Genomic DNA, 25043 nt, shown 5'->3' on the forward strand with positions numbered 1-25043 from the left:
TTGCTATCCAACTCACAGACTATTAAAATAGGCAGGGTCTTTAGTGTTTATCTAGTCTAATCCTTTTATTATATGGAGAAGGAAACTGAGACACAGAGAGGTTGTGATTTGCTGAATAGGTACAGTTGCTTCATGACATAACTTAGATTTGACTCCAAATTTTCTGACTCCAAGGTCTGAGCTATTCTTTACAGGGCTGCTGTAAGAAAAGTAATTTGTAATTTATAAAGCACCACAGGCAGTTAAGATCTTATTAGAATTGAGATATCATTCAATATTGATCTTATGAAATAATGTCCCAAATAGAGACTAATCATTTAAAACTGCCCACTTGATTTGTATGTTCATAACATTATCATTATATTATAGCTCTACCCGTTTTACAACTATGACCTTGTCTTGCTTGCAAACAGTCAGTTCCTATACATCTATATGTATAACTTATTCACAAAAACATATGGACCCTATCTTGGTCTTTCCCACTCGATCATTTGGTAAGATAGAACTCAAACTCATTTTGATCTATGACATATACATAACCTATTGAATCCCTTAGGTTAAAAAGGCCCAGGTCTCCCACTGCATCCAGGGCCATCTCCAGTTATATCTTCCTACTGGACCCAGATGGCTCTGAAGGGGAAAGGGAGGTAGGGGACCTTGCACAGTCCGCCCTCACTGAAATCTAGTTCACTTGTATGTCATAGCATTAACTCCCGATGTCATGGTCTTCTTTGAGAATGAAGGACAAAAAACAAGGAAGAATAATCTGGAGTTAGGAGGGGAAGTAATGGTGCCTTCATTCATCAGTCAACTAAGAAACATTTCTTAAATACTGACTGTTAATTTTTGGGCTAGATACTATGCCGAAACAAGAGCGAGAGAGAACACTCCCTCAGGGGGTTTACATTCTCTCAGACCTACAGTGCCTTGCAAATATTAGATACTTAATGAATGCCTGTTGAATTAAATTGAAGACAGCCCTCTCTCTTTCTCTTTTCCTTCCTCCCTCCTTCCCTCTGTCTCCCTCCCTCCTCTCCCGTCTTTCTCCTTCCCTCCCTTCCCGTCTTTCTCCTTCCCTCTCTTCCCCAAGTCTCTTTCCCAAACCATATTTGAAAATATTAGATAAAAATGTAACTTAAATGGAACTTGACCCCAAAATGGCTAGAAAAATTAGTCATTGGGAATGCTTTAATCTCTAACTTGACTTACCTCTGTGGATCCTGTGAAAGCCACTTTGTCTATATCCATGTGAGAAGAAATGGCTGCTCCAGCTGTAGGTCCATAACCAGGTACAATATTCACTACTCCTGGTGGAAATCCTGCCTAAAGGAATGACAGTCACAAATTAATCTTAGAGAAGGGTCTAAAACCACTATGAAGAAAAACACCTTGTTTATTATCACTTCATTATCATCATCATTTATAAAGACACTAAGTTTTGCAAAGCACTTTACATATTATCTCATTAGATTCTTGTAACCACTCTGCAAGCTACTTCCTATTTTACAGAGAAGGAAAGAGAGGCTGAGAGAGATTAATTACTCAGAATCACATAGCTAGTAAGTATCTGAGGCAGGACTGGAACTCAGGCCTTCTTGGCTCCATATCTAACACTCTGTTCTTTATGATACTTTGCTTCCTATCTTTAGTATTCACAAGAAGAAAAAAAAATCAGCTCAAAATATTTTTATCACCCTCTTCCTCTCGTCCCCACCATATATTTTATTCATTATATTTGAAGCTTGCATTATTTAGAAACAGCTTCCATCCTTAATTATAGTAGCATTCAGATCCCATGGCACATTCAGATGATCATGGGTATTTATGTTGTCAGAGGAGATACATATAAAAGTGCTTTGAAAACCATAAAGTATTCCACATTTGGTATATGGGATCAGTATTATTATGCATAGGTGTAGTTTGGAGAATTCATATTTTTAACCATTGGCTCATGTTCCTCAGTATCTTATATTCCTGTTAAACTAAGTGAAATATCCACCTGTGATGGATCTATCCAGTGGGTGCGAAAACAGAACTTATGATAATGTACCTCGGCAATTGAATATACTTTTACTATGAACCATCAAATTCAGAAAAGGAAAGAATGATTTTGTTAAGAGAAACAAGAGTTTCATAATCTAAATATAAAAGATTGCTATAAATTGGCAATCCTTATCCTTTTGCTTTATTTTCATTCTCTTTTCTATTCTTGATGGGTGAAATATTTTCACAAAGAAATTTCAGATTGACCAAGGGATAACATGTTTTTCTGGGAAATAATCCTTCTTAAAATAAAGAGGGGAAAGAGATAAAATAATTGTTTCTCCAACTGTGATTTCATTCATTCATTCATCCTGGCAGAAATTCTTCTCTCCCTCCTTCCTTCCTTATTTCCCTCCCTCTTTTCCTTTCCCTCCTTCTCCCTCCTTACTCTACCTCTCTTTGCACCCCTCTTTCTTTGTCTTTCTCCCTTCCCTTCATGTCTCTGTCTCTCTCTCTCCCTTCCCTCCCTCTTTTCCTCTGCCCCAGTTCTTTTTCTAATATTTCATCATGATATGACACTTATTTTGATTATTTGAAATCAATGTTAATGACTTTAATATTTCCTCATATTTGGGCAAATTCCATTAGTTAATCTGAAAATAGATGACATATTTGTTTCATGTGGTACAAATCAAGAGCTTTGAATGATAGAAAAATTATTGTTAGTGAGAATAGTACTCCAATATTTTTATTGTATAGTGTAGAGAGCACACTGTGACTGAGCAAACTTACCTCTTTAATTAATGATGCTACATGAAGAGCAGTGAGTGGAGTCTGCTCTGCTGGTTTGACAATTACAGTGTTTCCACAGCAAAGGGCAGGTCCAATTTTCCACATTAACATAACCAAAGGGAAATTCCACTATAAAGCAATAGATGAACATAAGTTTTTCCTGATTAATGATGAATCCCACTGGGGACATGGTGTGATTGAGCAATTGAATGGACATTCTGGAAGATTCTATATAGCTAAAATGGTTTTCATTTTAGAGGAAGTGATAGTTTATAATTGAATACCAGCATAGTTATATTTGAAGAGGCTAATCTGAGATTTCCCTCCGCAAGCAAATAATTTAGGAAGAATAGCTATATGGAGCAATACCAAAGAAAGAAGAACCAAGATTGCTGAAATCATGAATTTCTGAAGAATTCAAACAATAAATTTAATTTTAGTCATTACTATTTATCTCACACATTGAACATTTTCCAAACATTAAATTTTAATAATTATAGTAGTATCAATTTGACTACCTTATAGATTGTAAATGAATATAAATTCAATGGAAAACTCATTAATATTCTTAAAGAACTTTTAGAAAAACCAACTGCCGTGTATGAGGTAGGTCTGAAAGGATAAGTTTTGTATTTTATATATATATATATACTTCAATGGATCTCTCAACTTATTGTCATGAGTACTCTGACAATCCATCCTGAAATCTACACTATATCTAAAGATTCTTCTCAGAATTTTCATAGCTCAGAGACGATGTTGTTGGATGTTAAATGTTAGACAATGTTAATTAGAGTTTACCAATTAGCAACTGAAAAAGATGGTGGGAAATAGGGTCTGATACAATTAAAATAAAATGATGCCCTTTGCCATTTCTCTGCAGCAAATTACTTTAACTCTATATCCTAGAGAGACCTAGTGGAAAGAGTATTCTCATCGAAGTTCAGATGATGTTAGTTCAAGTCTGTTTCTAATATGCGGGGTGTATGACATTGGACAACTCTAGGTACCCAAGACTTCTTTGTGTGACTATACATTGTAGTAAAGGCGCTGATATCCACTGACAGAGTTTCTATACCAAAGAATTCCCTTTGCCAATTAAAGCATAGATCCAGTCCCTATCCCTATCTCATACTAAATTGAGAAAGCTTATGCAAACTAAAGCATACTGGATAGGAATATAATGAAGGTTACAAATTAAAAATAATAATCCCATCTTTGTAGAGCTAAGAGTTTAAATTCTTAAAAGATGATAAATAGGATTCAAAGATATGCAATTTTAAAAAACACTCTAGTGATCTACAAGAGTTTAGCCACAAGGAAAATAAGGTACAAAATGGCTTGTCGCATATGCCTTTTACAGCTTACATATTCAGCATATTCTAAACACTCTTTTATGCAGTAGGGGGAAAGTAGTTCACCCATTAATTAGAGAGTTCTCTAAATCTTATACGTGAAGGCAACTTACAGGAATGATTTGACCACAAACACCAATAGGTTCATGTCTGGTATATGAGAAAAAATTTCCATCTAAAACAAACAAAAACAACACAAAACATAGTATATCAGGCAAATAGTGTTCTGAAATAGCTGGGAGAAACAAATAAGTCAATTATTTTCTATGTAGAAAAAGAGGATTTTATAATTCTCTGTGCTATTTGATGTCACTTGAAACATGAACCCGAGTCATGTTGTTTGAACATGTTTGAACATAGATAGGTGTTAGATAGGATCCATGAAGTAAGATAATCCAGTCTCTCAACCATTCTGAAACATATTTGCAAAGATCTCAAGAAAAAAAAAAAAAGGAAAAATTATAGGGAATGGCATATATATGGAGAGGGTGAGGAGGCAGGGATCATGAAAAAAATGCCATTTTGGAGTTCAACATTCCTAAAATTTTTGTGCTAAATTTCCCTTGCTATTGGTACAATCTCCATGAGAAGCCTGTTCTATATGATTTAAATAATAAATATAGAAACTCCTAACATTCCCTCACTTTTTTTCTCTTCTCCTCCTCCTCTCCAAAGATATCTGATTTAAATCTGAATTTGATTTCATTCTACTTTCTTAATATTCAATTTTGCCCTTTTGACTATTTTTTAAAATTTCCTGTTTGTGTTTCCCACAAACCTACCAGTATAACTTGTATATAACAGAAACAATATTTGTTGCATTTTAATACTCATTCATTTCAATCCATTTGTATATTTCATTCCTTTTTTCACTTTATCAAATTAGAAAAATAGATATCTCAAATAATAAGCACTATTTTTTCCTTCTTGTCATTTTCATTCTGTATTTCACTGCCTCTGACCTTCCCAATCCTTATCTCATATCTGTGGTTTACCTTGGTTGGGTTTCTTTATTAGTTTTTAGGTAGTTTCAATTTTGCTAGGGTTATTTTAAATCCTTTGGGAAACTTAAAGATAATTTCTATCAAATCTTAACTATCTGGCTCATTAAACTGGAGAAGGAAGTTAGTCCTATATGCTGGAAGTAGAGCATGTCTTGATGACAACTTTCCTTCATTTACTCTTTAGAAGCAGATTTTAGACTAACAAACAGCTGATCTCAACCTTTTTGCTCAAACTCTGCCTCTCCTTTAGTTTTAGCTCGTATGTCATTTCAGTTTCTTTTCTGCTGGATTCTACCTGAGATTAATTCTGCTGACTGTGTTTTCCAGATTTCTAATTTATCATTTTACGGCATTTCCTCCATGACCCATTAAAACAAACAACATTTTCTCCACAAACAGACAGACTCAAGGTCTTGGATTAATTTTATCTTTTTCTGAGTTTAACGTTTAGCAAGTTAAATCAACAGTACAAAGTAAGTCTATGGTTGTGTCTAGGTGTTATCAGAGCAAGGAAAGGATGCCAGCTAACTGCTTGATAATCTAAACATAATGTATCATTGCAGATTTAAAACAAAAATGACCACCAAAACTTAGGCATAATATTAAATATCAGTTAGAACAGAATGACCCATGCATGAGTTTATGTGGATATGTTAAAATTTATTATTTTCAATAATTAGCATTCTTGTAGCCTTTTTATATTTATTAAAATATTGCCAAACCTATTAATTACATTTTCAAAAGTATGTAGTAAAGTTTAACAAACCCTAGCAGTTTAAATTTGTCATTATTAATCAACCAATCACTCCATAAATAATTAATAAGCATCATTTTGTGCCAGGCGTTGTGCTAAGACCTTGGAATATACATAGAAAGAACAAAGTAATTCTTTTACTTTTGATAAACTTACATTTTGTTGGGGGAGACAAGAAGTACATATAAAAAGATATACAGTATATGTGTAAAGTTAATAAATAAAAATGTGTAATATAAAAATGTCATATAGTACAGAATAATAAACATATACAAAATAGTTAAACACAAAGTAATTTGGAGGCGAGAGCACAAGAAATTAGGGAGATTAGGAAAGGTTCCCATAAAGTTTAAACTGAATTTTTAAAAAATAAAGGTACTCTGTGAGGCAGAGGTAGAAGGGAATGCATTACAGAATAAAAGAGCCATTATAAAGGAATGAAGAGGGGTATGGAGTGTCACATGTGAGCAACAGAGAAGGCCAGCTTAGCTACAACATATAGTTTAGGAAGGGGATGCCCAATGTTATTGGAAAAATAGGTTGGGCCCAGGACTTTAAATGTCAAGTATCTTTATCAGAGACTGAAGCAAAGGAAGAGAGACTAAGAAAAAAGGGGGAACAACTGGGGGTTTATTTCAAACACAATTCTAGCACCAAGTGTTCATATACTATTTTTTTAAAACAGTGCTTTGCACATTTACATACCGATTGGGATTGTAAGACCATGAAGCTTATCAGCCCAGCTTGCATAGTAACGTAAAACATTCACAGAGGAACCTAAATCCATCATATAGGCAATAGGAAAGATTTTGCCAGCATTCATCGATTCCATTGTCTATGGGGAGAAAAAAAAAAAAACAAGTCCCAAACTGAGTTTCATCCATTTATCTAGATGTTTAAAAAAAAAAAAAAGTATTACCCTAGTACTATTTTAGGCAACAATCTACAGTAATGAAGTAGAGTAATAAAGTGTTAGACTTGGGGTTAAAAAGAACTCTTTTTCTCTAATACCTATTAGCAAAATGATCCTGGTCATGTCCCATAAGATTAACAGCCCTATGGCAACATCCTAGCTTCTAGTTCTAAAATAAGTTTCCTTCTGTAAGATTGTGGGAGTTAGCAGTTCAATAACTGCTTCCCTTGAGGAAATTCCATACCTTTGTTATGATTACTTTAGAAAAAAATATTTTAGGGGGCTTATCTCCTGTTTTGAGAGACATGACACTACTGTAGTACTCATTAGATGATCTTTTACTCCTTACATATTAAAAGAATATGTAAACTAGAGCAGTACCAGACAAGGCTGTGGTTGGGGCAGAGATGGAACCACATTGTGGAAGCCCTGAATACCAGGTAAAGGACAATTGGTAAGTAATAGGAAAATAGGAACCACTTAGAAATTTTAAACAGAAAATGGCATGACCAGGTCTATCAATAAGAAAATGTATATGAAAAAATATATATATCTATATATACCCACACACGTGTGTGTATGAAACATTTCTTTCCCTTCCTTGTACCTCCTAGTAGATTGTAACCTTGTATTTTGTAGGAAGGGATGTCTTAATTTCAATATTGTTTTATCTCTTTCCCTTCTAAGCACAGTACTTTGATTAGAGAGTGAATAATTTGCTTTCTAAAGATTCATAATTTTTAAAATTTTTGTGTCGACTATTTTACGTAAAATGTTGGGTATAGTTCTTTGTGGCAATTCATTCAGAAAGTTAATACTGTTAATATTTATAAGTACTTAATACTTTACAAGCTACTGTCATAAGTATTTCATAAGAAATCATTATTTCAATTGATCGATGTCAGGCATTTTGAGTAAACCTGAGTTCAAATCTGGCTTTAGACATTAATTACCTCTGTGACCTTGGGCAAGTAATATAATCTCTATTTGCTTCAGTTTTCTAACTGTAAAATGGGAATAATAATAATATCATATTGTAATGTTTTCTTTGGTTCGGTTTTCCTGGGGTCTCTGGGAACAGCCTTTGTTTCAATTCAGTAATCACCACAAGAACAGCCAGGAGTTAAAGTCCAAATCCTTTATTGTCTCTTTCAAAATCTTCTCTCCTTTCCTAGGAGACCTTCTGGAGTCTTGAATCTTTCTCCTTGGCTCCCAGAGCTTAAGCTCCTGCCTCCAGTTTACTTGTCTTCTCTGCCTCTGGCCGAGTTTGTCTGAGCTTATATGCTCTCTTATCATAAGTGTGAATCTTGTACAGGAAATAGGAGAAATACATTCTCAAAAAGCATTCCTTATAATCCAGAAAGATTTTTTTAGGACATGAAATCATCCTTGCAAACAAAAGCAGTTCACAATCAGAGAACAATTGAAGCTTCAACCAAACCCTTATTTCATCTGATGCATACTTACTGCCAAGAGCAGACGATCTCTTTCAATTAAATCAGCCAGTTTGTTCAGGAGGCGTCCTCTCTCTGAAGCGTCCATTGTCCGCCATGGAGAGCCAATCTGAAAAGCCTCTCTTGCTGCTTTCACTGCTCTATTCACATCCTCCTAAAAAGTCAAAGAAAGCTACATTTAGAAGAACATTTGAGGTATTTCCCAACACAATTTGGCCCTAGAACAATGTTACAAGTGAAATTCATATAATGGCTAAGCATGAAATACCACCCTGATAACATAATATTAGAGGAAATTTCATAGAAAAAAAGAGTGAACATCATATCTATTTTCATTGATTTTTATGTTTTCCAGATGTTGATTTACATAATTTCAAATCACTACATCATAGATTTTGAGCTGGAAAGAAACTTTTAACAATTCTGCTCTTATATTTATGTGAAAATTTTGTCATTCTTCTAAGGTTAATATGTCAAACATATTTCTAAGGTAAATATGTCAAAAACGTCATCTGCTTCTGTTTTATGGTGAGATCATCCCATTCACAGTTATCAGTTTTTCCTCCAACCTATTTTTCTTGTTTATCCTTTTTCTCTCTTTTCATTGTCTTTCCTTAAAAGTCTGTTTTATTTCTCACCACTGCTCTTTGATTCACCTTTCCTTTTATTACTTTTTTTATTACTCACTTTCTCTCTTACTTTTCTGTTGGATAAGGTAAATTTTTATACTTAACTGCCGGTATATAAATATTCTTCCCTCTTTATCCAATTCCAATGAGAATGAAGTTCGAGCAATATTCACTACCTCTCCATTTCTCCTCCAATATAAAAGCTCTTCCTTGCAAGCTTCTTCTATGTGAGGTAATTTTTCTTATTCTTCTCCTCTCTTCCCTCTTTTCTCAGGGCATCTTTCTTTTTCACTGATCCACTTTTTTTGGGGAATCATCCCAACATAATAAACTCGCAATCCTCAATAAAGTCTTATACCTCTTTTACTATTTAGCCAATTCTGTTTTTAAAGTTGTTTTCCTTAGTGATACAGCATTGTACTTCTTTTGCCATTTGGTTGGTTCTGTTTTTTAAACTGTTATTTTCTTTAGTACTTTTTGTTCTATCTGCCAATTCTTATTTCCTAATTTTCTTACATCATTCTCATTTTTTTTTCCCAATTTTCTTGTACCAAACTTATTTTTAAAAATGCTCTATCTCTTCCAAAAAAAAATCTTTTTTTGGGCTAGTGTCCAATATATATTTTTCTTTGAAGCTTTGCTTGTATCAATGTTCACATTGTTGTCATTCTTTAAGATTTTATCTTTATCTTGCCTGTTTTTATAATAGGTTCTTATATTTAAAGATTCTTCTTCTTCTTCTTCTTCTTTTTTTTTTTTTTTTTTTTTTTGCTTATTTTTCTAGCCTATTTCTTCTGGTCCTCCCCCTTCCCCCAAGGCTATTTCTTGACTTTGAACTTTTTAATCACTCACCAGGATGTGAAAAGACTGCCCCAAGTTTCAAACTTTTTCTTCCTCTTACAAATATTATTTCATTTTATTCTTATAATAATGCTGGCATGAGCAGTGTTTCTATTGGGCTTATATCCCAAAGAAATACTAAAGAAGGGAAAGGGACTTGTATGTGCCAAAATGTTTGTAGCAGCCCTATTTGTAGTGGCTAGAAACTGGAAAATGAATGGATGCCCATCAATTGGAGAATGGCTGGGTAAATTGTGGTATATGAATGTTATGGAATATTATTGTTCTGTAAGAAATGACCAGCAGGATGAATACAGAGAGGACTGGAGAGACTTACATGAACTGATGCTAAGTGAAATGAACAGAACCAGGAGATCATTATACACTTCGACAACGATATTGTATGAGGACATATTTTGATGGAAGTGGATTTCTTTGACAAAGAGACCTAACTGAGTTTCAATTGATAAATGACGGACATAAGCAGCTACACCCAAAGAACAAACACTGGGAAACGAATGTGAACTATCTGCATTTTAGCTTTTCTTCCCGGGTTATTTATATCTTCTGAATCCAATTCTCCCTATGCAACAAGAGAACTGTTCGGTTCTGCAAACATATATTGTATCTAGGATATACTGCAACATATCCAACATATAAAGGACTGCTTGCCATCTAGGGGAGGGGGTGGAGGGAGGGAGGGGGAAAAAAATCGGAAAAGAAAAGAGTGCAAGGAATAATGTTGTCATTATAAAGTAATCATTAAATAAAAAATTAAAAATTAAAAAAAAATAATGCTGGCATGAAGTTCCTTAAGGAGAATATTTTAATAAGAGGATAGGCATGTTCACCTGTATTTTGCAAAGAAGCTGCAATGAGATCAACTTGTATGCTATCACTATTGTAATGCTCATTTGCTAGCATTTCTATCTTTATGGGTGGATTAAATTCTACTTCAAACTCAACATTCATTGAGCATTTTCTAATTGCAAGGCACTTAAGATACAAAGATTAAAAATAACAGTGTTCCTATTCTCAAGGAATTAGCAGTCTTTTAATTGTAGGGGAGAATGCATGGGGATAACAAGAAATAAACCATAAAATGTTATCTATATATGCATAGAGAACATATTATTGTACGCATTTTTAATATTTCAAAGATTTGCTAAGAAAAAATAAAAATGATTATGTGAATTTTTATCAGAAAGCATCTTCGTAATAATTTTAAATGTCTTTAAAGGGATATTTCCTCATTTTTTCCTAATTATCAGTGAGTTTCTGTAATGTGAACATTTTACAACTGTTCTGTATCTTAAATGATTTAAAAAATTCCTTAAAATTTCCTTTATTGGACAATATCCCTGTCCAAGGACAGTTTGAGGTAGTTCCCCTGAAAGATAGTCCTGTGTTATCACCTAGGCAGAAAGAGTGATATCTCTGAACCCATTGAATGGGACCAGGTGAAGATTTCTCAAAAAGTCTAGGATATGGATAGTGTTGGGCTCTAGGCCCAAATTGTAGGAAGTCACATGATCTCTGGGTCTAGAAGTCTGTAGGGCAGGAAAGATCAGACCCTAGGCCTAAATGACATAATCCTTATTCCCAGAGGTCTGCAGGGCAGTAAGTGACATGACCCACAAGAAGTAGACAACATTGCTACCATTGGTCAATGGTTTTTTCAGTCCATCCAATGAAAAGATTTGAGTTTTTTGCTTTTTAACCAAATTCATTATTTCTCAATGCAGGACCAGGCACAATACTGGGAGATGGGAGCTGAGACCTGAAAGGCTATATTTCTGCTCAGTTGGTGTCTGTGGGCCTCTCCTTGCAAGGACTGAATAAATGCTTCCTCTTTGTATCTGAAGATGCCTCTGCGTAGTCAATTTGGGTAAGGGAGTCTAACACCCATCCCACACACCATGGAACTCTCTAACTCTGAAGAGACTTTGGGGTATCAGATGAGATATGGCAGAAAGAAGGCGTAAACTTCTGCATGGCAAATGAGAACAACCAGAGTTTTAGACACATGAGGAATGCCTTTCCTTTCGCTTTCCTTGATTCCCTCCAATCCCTGTGTCCCTAAAATAGGTAAGAGCAAATTTTTTCACTGACACAATATTTTCCTTAAGATTGTATTCTGCTTCTAAATTTTTTGTCTATTCTACCAAGTACTTTAATCTCTAATTTCCCTGACTTTTATTTACTGTTTTTAATTTGATAAATAGATTACTTTTTATCTGTGATTATCTTTTATATAGCTAGTATTAGGTAGGAAGAAGCTAATGTGGCCAAGAGTAAGATATGTTTTACCTTTTTCCTTGGAGTGTACTCTCACAGTGGCTTTTTGTTCTGAATTCCTAAAAGAGGATCAGACTTGTAGACTACAAATATCTGAAGTGCTGTATATAGATAGAATTCTAGTCCAATATCCTTCTTGGAAACAGGAAAGTGAAGAAAAAAATGCTTGGCCACAGACATTCTCTTACTCACACAAAAGCAAAAATTATATAATTCCTTGGAACAGATCCCAGATCATGTATCTACATATCCATCTCACACATTGACCAATCTGTTTATGTTTAATAGTCATCTTATTTATGTAACATATTTTTGTATTTTGTAAAATAATATATAAATGTAATATGTATGTAATATGTAATACATTTTTCCTTAATCTTATTTTTTGTTGTTTGAATTATTCAAAGTAATTAAAAGATAAAGATAAACTTCAAAACAAAGTCCAATGACTTTTTTTCTTTCTCTTTTTTTTTTTTTTGCTGAGGCAATTGGGGTTAAAGTGACTTGCCCAGGATCACATAATTTAAAAAATAAATAAATAAAGAGAAAGAAAGAAAACCAAAGAGGATTTTTTATTTGCTCTTGGAGGAGATAAAAAGCCAATGAATTTAATGAGTAGCTAAGAGTTGGCAGTGAACTGAAAAATGATTCAGCATTATATAAAAGGGATTAGAGTAGGGTCACATCATCAGACCTTAAGCTTTAATGCCACATTACATTTATAGAGTGGTTTGTTTTTTTTCATATTTTCTGAGCACATTCACATGTGCTTATTTATTTGTTTATTTATCTTATAATCTTATTTATCTGTTAAATAACTATTAGAGGTTAATGTGTTTTACCCAAGCTTTTAAAATGGAGAAACATATCACTCTAGAGATTAAGTGATTTGCCCTAATTTAACTTAGTATATTTTTTTTGCTACTTCAACATAGTATTTTACTTCTTAATAATCTTGATTTATAATCTTTTCTTTCATCAGTCATATTATATGTTGTTTACAGTGTTATTTGTTTCCATTTAGAATCAATATGAAGCATCTGTGAAACTATAAAAATGCTAACACTGAAAGATAAATATTGTTACAATATATTATTAAAATGAATTCTTAAATCACATAAATTGAATGTAATGAAATGAATAAAGTTGAAGGGGTATTTACAAAAAAAAAAACAGGTTATGAGCTACATTTACTTCATTTATGTCTGACAAAGGCATTTATTTTTTATTAGGTACTTTTCTTTTTAGTGAGTATTCACTTTAAATCTTGGTGATTATGTGTTATTGTGTTATAGAAGTGAAGTCATACAGTTTATTATAACCTTCCTTCAGGATTATTCAATTTAACATGAAGGAAGCAATGAAATGGAAAGATAAAAGTTTCCACTCACATCTAAGCCTATGCTTTATAATTTCCCAGTTGGTCCTCTCTATTCTGTCTCCAGCTACTTTAGAAAAACAAAACAAAATTTGAGTGGCAAATATATAGAGTTTTGTGAGCTCTACTCTACCCACTAATTAAATTCCTAAAACTTTTGGCACATTATCTAAAGAGTCACTTTCAGAATATCAAGTTTCCAATGATTATGTCATTTACTAAATTGATACATTTCACTGGCAATGCAGAATGCCGATAATAGCAGTTATCATTGCACATTTGTCTGCAAAAATTGTTGGGACAGAAGGTAAACATTTGTGCCTAAAGGCAACCATTTGTTTTTTTCCAAATGAGATGTTAGATAGGCCCTGAAGGATGAAAACTACTAGAAGAGCTCCAGAATGTTAAATGACTAAATGCCTAGAAGAATTTAATCAGAAAGTGACTGCGCACTTGATTTTGTATGTAAGTGGACTTTTAGGTCCTGGAGTAAATTATATTAATGAAGAGAATCGTAACCAGGTATTCAAGCCCCTCAGGAAAACTCATTTTTGGTGATGATAGTACTAACAGAGGTCACCTAGAATTTGGGAAAGCCTCAGGATCCCAGCTGACCTTGGAATGTAAGCGTAACACTGCTGATTAAGTCCCTCATGAAAAACAACTTGATAGCATCTAAAACAATGAATTATACTTGGATAAATTCTATTTATACTTGGTAAATATTCTAATATATTTTCAAAAGGACAAATCATAGTACCTTTAACTACAAAATGTCAAAACTAGAAGCATCCTTAGAAATATCTATTATAAGCCCCTCATTTTATTTGAATGTACTTAGAACCTGAAACATTAAGTTACTCGTGTAGGGTTACATACCTATTAAATCACAGAAATGGAAGCCTTTTAATTCCAAATTTAGTGTTCTTTTCATTATATTATATAACCTCTGAGCATAGAGATAAATTTTATTTTGGGGACGATCACAACATCTAAAATTTTCTTATGCTTTATTTTCATAGTGACTTGTAGTCCATTGAAAATGAAGGTAGAGAAAAGTGTGGAAATATTAGAAATAAAATCATTTAATGTGTCACCAAGAAATATTTATTGGGAAATTGTCCATTAGAAATAGTCTAGAAGATTTATAGATATCTTTTGACTTTCCTCTAATAGGTATCAGTGATGTAGAGAAATGGATCTGGAGTACTAATACTTGCCTTTTAAGCCAAACTCTGATATATACTACTTGTGTGGGCAAGTCATTCATTGTGGACCTCAGTTTCTTTATCTATAAAACCAAGAGTGTTCAATTCTGTTTTTTATGGTTCCTTCCAAATTTAAATCTCAAAACTATCCAGTGCATTTTAAAAATAGAAATGATTTGAATATGCAGTGGTTTGTAAACTTGGACTAAAGAAAGAAAGCAAACTTTCCTAATGGCCCTCATATGAGAAAACTTACCTTATCTCCTTCTTCCACATCACATATTTTTTCTTCAGTAGCAGGGTTAAGGACTGGGAATTTCTTGCCACTCACTGAATCATGCCATTCATTGTTTATAAATATCTATTAGAAAATAAAAAAGGAAATCAAGATAATGTATCTAGTAGATGAACTCTGGAAAATTACCCACAGTAATTATCCAAAACACTTAAAACATCTAATTCACATATTTTAGTGGTGTCATTTTCTTATCTTTCTAAATTAAAGATGCTACAATTCTCACTTTCCCCTTTACTTTATTTTGTTCACATAAAAATGTGTTCCAAAAGCCGATTCTCTGAAAATGTCATTAAGGAATATAAGCAAGCATTAAATTGGTGAAATGAAATTCATAAAAATATTTATTTCATTCAATTTCACAAATTGTTGCAAGAGTAGGTTTTGAAGGGCTAAGGACACTAGGATAATTACATATCTCTCTATGATACTTTATGTTCCTTATCATAGGATGAGTGATTTGGTTTTAGAATACTGAGATCAGGAATACAAGACAGATGTCTCCATATATACATACCCATGAGTACATATGTGTATTTGTATGGGGGCAAGTAGTCCTGATAGGTGAGAGGAACCTCTCATTCACAGACAATTTGAATGATATATTCTTTTTTGTCATATTAATCAATCTGATAGGTATGAGGCAACACCTCATACCTATCAAATTGTTTTAATTTGCATTTCTCTAATCAAAAGTAATTTAAAAGACTTCTTCATATGCTTAAAGATAGTTTTAATTTCTTCATCTGAAAACTCTGTTCATATCCTTTGATCATTTATCAAATGTGGAATGACTTGTAATATTGTAAATCTGACTCAATTCTCTATATATTTGAGAAATGAGGCCTTTATCAGAGATGCTTGTTGTAAAGATTGTTTCCCAACTTTCTGCTTTCCTGCTTATCTTAGTTGCATGGGTTTTGTTTGTGCAAAACATTTTAATTTAATGTAATCAAAATTATTTATTTTACATTTTATAATTCTCTCTTTTGTTTGCTCATGAATTCTTCCCTTCTCTATAGATCTGACAGACTATTCTTTGTTCTAATTTGCTTATGTTGTCATGAGCCTATTCTGTCCTTATCTTGGTATCAGGTATGAGATGTTATTAGTCTATACCCAGTTTGTTTTACACACACACACACACACACACACACAATTTTAGGATCTGGTATTGATACCATTTGGTACATATATGTTGAGTATTGATATAACTTCATTTTCTATGGTACTTATTAGCAAGATGTAGTTTTTTCCCTTATTTAATTGGGTCTATTTTAGCTTTTGCTTTCTCTGAGAACAGGATTGCTACCCTCTTTTTTTTTAAACTTCAGCTGAAACAAATTCTACTCCAGTCACTTAACTTTATTTTGTGTCTCTCTAGGCTTTAAGTGTGTTTCTTGTAAACAATATACTCTACGATTCTGGTTTTTGATCTATTCTGCTATCCACTTCCCTTTCATGGAGAGAATTCATTCCATTCACATTCACAGTTATAATAACTGTGTATTTATTTCTTCAGTCCTATATTTTTCTATTTGTTCTCGCTCTCCTTTCACCCTTTCCCTCTTTGACAACCTTTTGCTTCTGTCTACCTCCTCCAGATCTGTCTTCTTTTCTCTTAGTGCCTTTCCTCATATACTTAATCTCCTTCCCTCCTACTTTACTATTATCAGGTAAGATAGATTTCTATATTCATCTGACTGTGTATATTATTCTCTCTTTGAGCCAATACTGATGAGAGTAAGTTTCAAGTAATGCTTATCAATCACTCTCTCAATTTTCCTTGTACTCCAGTAAATTTTTTGGGCCTCTTCATGTGAAATAATTTATCTCATTCTATCACTCTCTTCCTTTTGCACACAGTGTAATCTTATTTCTCATCCCTTAATTATTTTTAATGTTATTCCTTCAAATTCACTTTATGCCCATAGCCTCTGTATTTAGATATTTATTTTAGTTATACTATTAGTGATACAATTGTAAAAAATTACAAGCATCCTCCTCTTCCCAACTAGGGATGTAAATAATTCAGCATTCTTTTCCATTTGGGCAACTATGCATTTAAGGAGTTGTTTTCCTTAATGGAAATTTTGCATATCCTTTTTCATTTGCACAATACTACTTTTTAAACAGTTGTTTTCTTATTCTAAGCTACTTACTCTAATTTTCTTGCATCACTTATTTCCTTTCCAAGTTTTTACTCCTCCACACTACTGGGGCTCAGGTTCTCCCAGGTTTGCTGAGATGGTGCTTACAGCTGACTTTTTGGATTGCTTCCTGTCCTGCAGACACACTTTTCCTGCTGATCTTGTAAGGTTTTTGGGTTCAAAGATTGTTTCATTCCACCTTTTTCTGGTTTTACTATTCTAGGATTTGTCTTGGGGTGCTATTTTTGGTTGTTTACAGGTAATATGGGACACTTAATAGTGATTCACTGTTTACTCTGACGTCTTGGCTCCCAAAAGTCTTGATGTATGATTTTAATGGAGCAGGGGTCTGTTTCTCTGCTTATGTCTTAATAGAAGTGTTTCTGTATCAATCCTTCATGTTATCTATTCACTTTTTTTGTTTGTTTTTTTTTTGATAGTTTATTTTATTTTTTCAATAATATTTTATTTTTCCAAATATATAATTTTCTTTGAAAATAAAGTTTTAATAATATAAAAAAGTTCACTAAAAAAGGAAAAGACTGTGTTCTAAATTTCTTTCATCCTCCCTTATTTCCCTTCCCCAAGACAGCAAGCACTCTGATATAGGTTAAATGTGTTTTGTACATTTCTAATGACTGTTTTGAACAGCATTTCTTTTGTCTCTCTCTCCTGATATCCTGTGGATTTTTGCTTTAGGTTCTGCATCTGAAACTTGGCTCTCTTGCTTTACTTCTATGGATTGCTCCAGGAAAGATACTTCTGGATCATTGGTGTAAATTTTACCAGGAATCTCTTCTATAAGTAAACTTAAAGGCAGAGAAATGGACGCTAAAAAACTTTGGCTGTTTTCTGATGCTACAGGACACAAGCAAATTCTTGAAGCAGACCATAAGAGATTGGCAAGTTTGCAATCTATATATCAGTAAGAGATCTATTACCTCAGGGGAAGACATGTTTTACAGGTTCTCTTTCTATTCAGCTACAAGCTAAGAGGTAATACAGCTAATAGGGTTTATAATGCTGATAGGGTTCTATAAATACCAGCTATTATTATTGTTATTAGGATTTAAGAGACAATGGAGGAGAAGGAAAACTTTTAATAACCTCATTCAATTGAAAGTGAGATTTACTGGAATAAAAATACAAGTGAATTCAGGAGCCATACATATCCATCCTATGCCTTAATAAATAAAACAATGATAATAACCTAAGAAAAACCTTGGTAAATATATCTCAAATGCTTTCAGATCTTAATTTCTTCCTTCTAAGTTTTATTCTGTGAAGTTTATAGGTCATTTAGTATGTTTCCACTAACAGCCATAACATCAAAATGAAAATAAAGTGATGAGAATAGCACCAAACCCAGTTTTTTTTTTTTTCTTTTAGGCATGTGCTTTAATTGTAACATATAATGATTTAAATAATTTTATAAATTATATAACCAAGGTGGCTCACACATTTAAGTTTAATTCTTTTAAAAGGTGCCCCAGACTGTTCTTTTTTGTTCTTTATGCAATTAAAGTGGCAACTTAATACACTGCCTTTTTGACTCCATCAGGGGCTAGAAATAGCAATAAAATTAAATAGTTACCCTGGATAAAAGCCTAGTCAAATTACACAATAGATGTGTTCCTGTGAAATGTCATATAGACTGAATTTGGAAATATTAAGAATTCTCATTAATTTGCAGTTTATGATTTCCAATATACTTTATGTCAACTTCTAATTAGCCTTAACATTGAAAATGGTTTCTAATACTTCACTTGCAATTTTCTAATTCCCATCTCTCTCTCTCCAGCAGAAATAGTCTAGAAATAGTCACTTAATAATAAATTTATTAGGGGCTCTGCTATTTAAAGAATTGGAATTGATTGTGTGACATGGGAGACATGGTGTGTCCTCAAATTTAAGACACGAGAATAACAAATTAGAGAATCCCACCCCAAATATTCATATGGTTTATTTGTGCCTGGTCTGGGTAGAGCTTTCAGAGGTTGTATTGCTTTGATAAGGCATAGCTGGATGCACTGTAACTTGACCCTAAAGTGGGGATATCATTTCGGAACTCTTTTGAGAATGAAAGACAATAGCTATTTAAATGCTTATTGTAAATTTTTCAAAGCTAATAGTTATGAGTATTTGTTTCCTACATTATTGATTTGTTTGTGTTATAAGTTTGCATTTTTGATCAGTTTTTTTGAAAGGAGAACCACACTTGTGATCAAAGAGAGCTTCCAAGAGAGCAAGTCATTTCATGCTGTTAATTGGTTAACAGAATGTCAAGAAATTTCCAATCTAGAAATTGAATGCATCAACTCAATAGATGCAATGTGAGGTGAGCCGAATCACAGAAATAATTTATACAATCACAACAATGTGATACAGATAATACAATGACAATCCATAATTTAGAAGGACACATGATGGAGTATGTTATGCAGATCCTGATAAAGGACTTACAGAATCAGAGTGAAGATTGACATCTTTTTTTCCCTAGACAAAGCTAATCTGGAAGTTTGTTTTGCATATATTTGTAAGGAGTTTGGTTTTCTTGCCTTCTTAGTGGATGAGTGGTGGGGTAGAGGGAAGGAGAGAATTTGAATCTGAAAATAAAATAAAGCTGAATTCTAAAAAAGAATGGAATGCATCAATGTAATGTTTGATATAGGGTTAGTAGTAGTTAATAATAATATAGAATTTTGCCACACACTAATAAATATGTTTTGACTACAGACAACTCCAATTGTTCATATTAATAGACAGATAATTAGACAGTGGCTAAACTATTCTATATCTTGGGCCATAGTTTCCAACCTTTCCTTGAGTAGTGACATATTCTGTAGAGAAAAATGATTTGGTTGGGATATCCATGGTTACTTTTCTTTCCCACTTTGGGATTCTATGCCCCTATTTCCCTAGTGCCTTCCTTATCTCAACTGGCTCTTACTGAACGTGACATAATACGTCCTATCACATAATAAATAAGGTATCTATAGTAGAAGACAATTTGATGTATGACCCTTGTAGGGATTGTTGTAATTTGAAAGATGTCAGATAATTCAGAGAAGTAATTCTGATTATAGAATTTCAGATAGAATAGTTGGTAGATATCTGAAGAGTTCTGGGTCATTCCCAATGTATCATCATGTAAGGGCCGCCTCTTTATTCTGAAAAATTATGGACAGACTTTTCTCATAGAGACAGTAAAATCAATTTTTATAACAAGTCAGATATGTGTCCAGGAGTGGGCTATGTTCATCGATCAGAGAGGACATCTGTGTAAAAAAAAAAAAAAAAAAAAAAAAAGTCCTCTTCTGCCTTAATTCACTAGGATTAAAACAAAACCTGAAATTTATGAAATGTGACACAATTATTCTTTATTGGAAGATAAAATGTGTCAGTGGCAGAGGAACATGAGAATTTGCAAAGCTTTTCTTTCATTACTGCCTTTCCCATTTCAAACTCCATCTTTCTGATAAAGACAGTAAAAACAGCTTCTTTACTCTGTCCTTTCTAGTCTAGAGATTAAGTTATATATTAGTTCTTTAGAATTTTATTTTGGGTTTTAATTACAGTTATTCTTTAACATTCAAGATTTAATCTTTTGTGCTTATTGGAGTTTATTTTTCAAAGTAAAGATTCCAAGAAAGGTTCAATTTTTTTTTTAAGGCCTATTCAATTCACTAATCCCCTTTTCTATTTTGCTCATGTATGTTTTTTGGGATGTAATTATTTAGAAAAGAATTCTCTATCCGATAAAAACTACTGGGAAAATGAAAACTAGTCTGACAGAAATTAGGGGTAGACCAATATCCTAAACTGTTCTTAATGATAAATTCAAATGAATAAGTAGCATGAACATTAAAGACTTGGAGGTGGCAAATTGTGGGCCAAATCCAGCTTGCCACCTATTGTTGTATATCCAGAGATGTAAAAATAATTTTGTATTTTCAAATACAATAAAACTTTATTTTAAAATATAAAAACAATTCTTAGCTCACAGATCATACAAAAGAACCAGATTTGGCTCTTGGGTAACAATAGTTTGCTAACCCTTATTAATAACCATATAATAAAAATCAGAAGTGAAGCTAAGGACATACCTTTCATAGCTAGGGAAGGAAATTGAAATTTAACCAAACAGACAATTATAGGAAATAAAGTTTGGTTATATGGAATAATTTTTAAAATGCTACTATACAAATAAGAATATATATTTAGGGATGATTGTGGGAAAATATATCACTTTGTTATAGATCTCATATTGTTTTTTCAAAGAAATTTTATTTCTTCTACTTGGCTTCCAATTTATCCATTTCTCTTAATTTTTGAGATTTCCTTTCTGTGATTATTTTTGTTTTATTTATTGGCTTTCTTATTTTGTTGATTGTATATTCATTTTGGAAAAAAAATCTTCCTTTGTATTTTGTTTGATGCATATGGCCTCGAGTTACAGATTTGCTGTAGTCAGATCTCAAAAATTTTGTTATATTGACTCATAATTATCATTGCTTTTCATATATTTCACCTTCTTTTAGATATTATTTGTTCTTTGTCCCAGTCATTCTTTAGGATTTCATTATTACACCTTCACATAGGTTTTCATCTTTTGTTTGTGCTACCTCAGTTATGTTACCTTGAGTACTATTTATGATGTTGTATTTTGTGAAGTGACATGTTTAACATTTTTGCTTTTTTACATTTATTTGTGAATTCTCTATGTCCCAATCCATATTTAATTTTGTAAAAATATCATGTGGTTCTGATTAATATATAAATATATTATTTAGTGGTAATATACATAAATTTAGTGGTTCCTGTTGTGAGGCATCATTAGTCATTTAGTTCCAATTCTCTTACAATTTATTTAATTCTACATTTTTCCCTTTTATTTATCTTTTACATTTGTCCAATTCAGAGAAGGGGATATTAAAGGTTTGAGTTAGTATGGTGTTAAAATCTAAATGATTTTTCATTTTAATAAACACTTTCCTTATCAATATGGATCCCATGCCATTTGGAGAATATAACTCAAAAAGTGTTATTTGATGTCATCTTTGGTTCCCTTGGACATAAAATTATATCACACTATTATCTTTACACGATGAATTTGTATTTTTGCTTGGTTTGATAGCATAATTACAACTCCTGCTTTTTGGGGGATTCACCATAATAAATTATTATTTTTGACTCATTTTTATTTTATATATGTTTTCACTTTTTAGATGTACTTCTTGTAAGTATCTGCTTGTGGGATTTTGTTTACTTACCCTACCTGTCACTCTCATTTTATTGGACTCGTTAAAAAAAAATTAACTTTTAAAAAGGTAGGTTAATATTTTACTCTATTTGTCTCTAAGGAATTGCTTTTTAAAAGTTTTTTTTTTAGGTTCCTATTCTTTTACTTCAGCCAATACTTTGTGCCAATGATTGATTTTTCTTAATCTTATTTGTTGAAACAAAATTTTGACCCTACCTCACTACTTTCTCCCTGTTTTTCAACTTTTCCTTAGTTTTAGTGTGTTTATTCATCTTAATTTCTCCAAATTATCTAATTCCTCTTCTGTCCTTCTTTTTCCCCTGTTATTTAGTTGAATAGTTTAAAAAATTCTCCTTTTATTATTTCCAACTTATTTCTTTTTTTTAAGGATTTCTTTACCTCATTCTTTTCATAATTACTGCCTCTTTTTGCATATTCTTAACTTTTATTCTTTGATTCACAGTTTAGGAACTTTTTTCTTTCTTTTTTATTTTCTTTGGTATAAACTTTGAATCCCACAGTTAAGTTTGAGCTCCATCTTTTAACTCTCAGATCCTTAAACTGTGAGTCATAACCCCACATGGTGTCTCATTATTGAATGTGTGGAGCACAAAATTATGATTTACTATCAGTAAATGTTTGCTTTGCATACCTATTTTATATATCTCAATATCTAGAGTCATGTAAAAATTACTAGGTGAAAAGATGTGAAAAAGTTTAAGAAACCCTGTTCTAACTAATTTGTGTATTCAGAAGTCTTGGGCTATCATATTATTTCTTACAATATAGCATACTAGTTTGTCAATTTTATCTTTGTTCATGAATCAGATTGAATCTGCTTGCTATGTTTCAAGCCACTGCCTTTTAATTATGTAAATAGATTTATTTTCTTAATGTTTTGCCTTTTGCTTTCTGATAGGCACATTTCTTCATTTTTCTATTATTTAAAAAATTTTCTCTTTCACTTCCTTGGAAAAAACCTACTAGTTTGAATTAAATTTTCCCCAAATATTGTTATTTTTACTTTTAGAGTCTCAAATTCTGACATTCCCTTCCCCCCCACTTTCTTTTCCTATGGATTTTATTTTCCTTTTGAACCATTCTGGAACTGCTTTTTGTTATTCAACCCATCTTACTAATCTAAAAGGTTCTGTGTTTTATCAGGCATTAGTTTACTTTCCTTTGCCTTGTAATACTGGTTAAGAGAGTTTTTGTACTTTTTGAGAATTTAGTATTCATTATGGAATAACTATCTGGTCTATCATTTTGTTAATAACATGATCTAGAAGTCTCTTTATAATTATTGTTTTAAAAGATGAAAATATCTAAATGATAAATGTTGGAGGGGAAGTGGGAAAACTGGAACACTAATGGCATTGTAGGTAGAGTTGTGAACTAACCAACCATTCCAGAGGCCAATTTAGAACTATGCCCAAAAGGCCACCACATTGCATATTTTTTGATCCAGTAGTGTCTCTACTGGATCTATATCCCAAAGAGATCATAAAAGAGGAAAAAGGATCCATATGTGCAAAATATTTATAGCAGTTCTTTTTGTAGTAGAAAGGAACTGGAAATTGAATTGATGCCCATCAGTTGGAGAATGGCCAAATAAGTTATGGTATATGAATGTTATTATTGTTCTATAAGAAACAATCAGCAGGATGGTTTCAGAAAAGCCTGGAAAGACTTTCCTCAGTTTCCTCATTTGTAAAATAGTTGGAGAAGGAAATGGCAAACCAGTCCAGAAAATCCCAAATGTGTTCATAAAGAGTCAGTAAGATTGAAATGACCAAACAACAAATATTATATGGAATATTATACTTTTAAAAACAATCACTTTAAATTGTCCACTTCTGGAAGGAGGTGGAGAAAAGTTTAATGTACAATAAGCTTGGAGCTGGGGAGGGAGCAATTGATAGGAATAAAGATGCTTTGGTTTTACTGAAATCAAGACTCCATAAACTTCATATATATCCATCTGACTTTTAGTAATATTCGAAGAAAATTTATATCTCCAAAAAAAGCATTTTTGAAAGAATGATCTACAGAATTTGACACTTTCAAAAAATAAAGTAAAACATTCAACTAACCAATACTGTCACACACTGAAAACAGAAACCTACTAAATTTTAAAATGCCTAAATTCTCTAAGGCTATAAATAATTGAACCCTCCTCTCTCCTTTGCCAACTTTTCTGTTATTAAAAATGGTTTGTTTAGAAAGCAAAACAAGTATCTAAATATAATATTCTCATTTTTGGCTTTTCAGTTCAGCCAAAATAAACATTTAAAAATTTCTTAACCAACAAACCACCACAAGTTTAGAGAGTAAGGTGGGAAATTAAAAAAAAAAAAAAAATCCTTCTTCATAGGCCCCACAACTTGATTTGCAAACTTTTATGTTACAGTATGGAATAAATACACATCATAGGAAAATTTAAGACTTAATAAACCTGGAACCATATCTTATTTTCACTTGAGCAATAACTTCTTAAGTGGAAATGCCAGAGGCCTACGTTGGCTCTATGTTACTAATAACATTGACTAGTTAGCTGCTGGGCATCTGTTCTAATAGCAAGTTTGTCTAGTGAGATAAATATCTCCATAATGCATCTGGCTCCATGCTGGATTTCCTCCAGCTTTTCCCCTAAAATTTGCTCACTGAAACAATTATCCTTGAATATTCCCTGCTCCCCCACATTCATCCATCCAAAAAGTGGTTAAG

At 32.6% G+C, this 25043-nt stretch overlaps 1 protein-coding gene across 2 annotated transcripts in view; it reads right to left on the reverse strand.

Moving 5' to 3' along the window:
- LOC127562589 (aldehyde dehydrogenase 1A1-like) overlaps window positions 1–25043 on the reverse strand; it is a 136029-nt gene that overhangs the window by 110554 nt on the left and 432 nt on the right. The window contains exons 2-7 of one of the 2 annotated variants that reach the window (XM_051998456.1): window positions 14865–14969; window positions 8269–8409; window positions 6594–6723; window positions 4244–4305; window positions 2776–2904; window positions 1210–1323 (exon numbers count right to left, since the gene is read on the reverse strand). The exons of the other annotated variant lie outside the window; for it this stretch is intronic. Coding sequence (XP_051854416.1) covers window positions 1210–1323; window positions 2776–2904; window positions 4244–4305; window positions 6594–6723; window positions 8269–8409; window positions 14865–14969 — 681 coding nt within the window. The remainder of the gene's footprint in view (window positions 1–1209; window positions 1324–2775; window positions 2905–4243; window positions 4306–6593; window positions 6724–8268; window positions 8410–14864; window positions 14970–25043) is intronic. 2 annotated transcript variants of the gene reach the window in all.

Source organism: Antechinus flavipes, chromosome 1 (assembly GCF_016432865.1).
Source record: "Antechinus flavipes isolate AdamAnt ecotype Samford, QLD, Australia chromosome 1, AdamAnt_v2, whole genome shotgun sequence".
Lineage (NCBI taxonomy): Eukaryota > Metazoa > Chordata > Mammalia > Dasyuromorphia > Dasyuridae > Antechinus > Antechinus flavipes.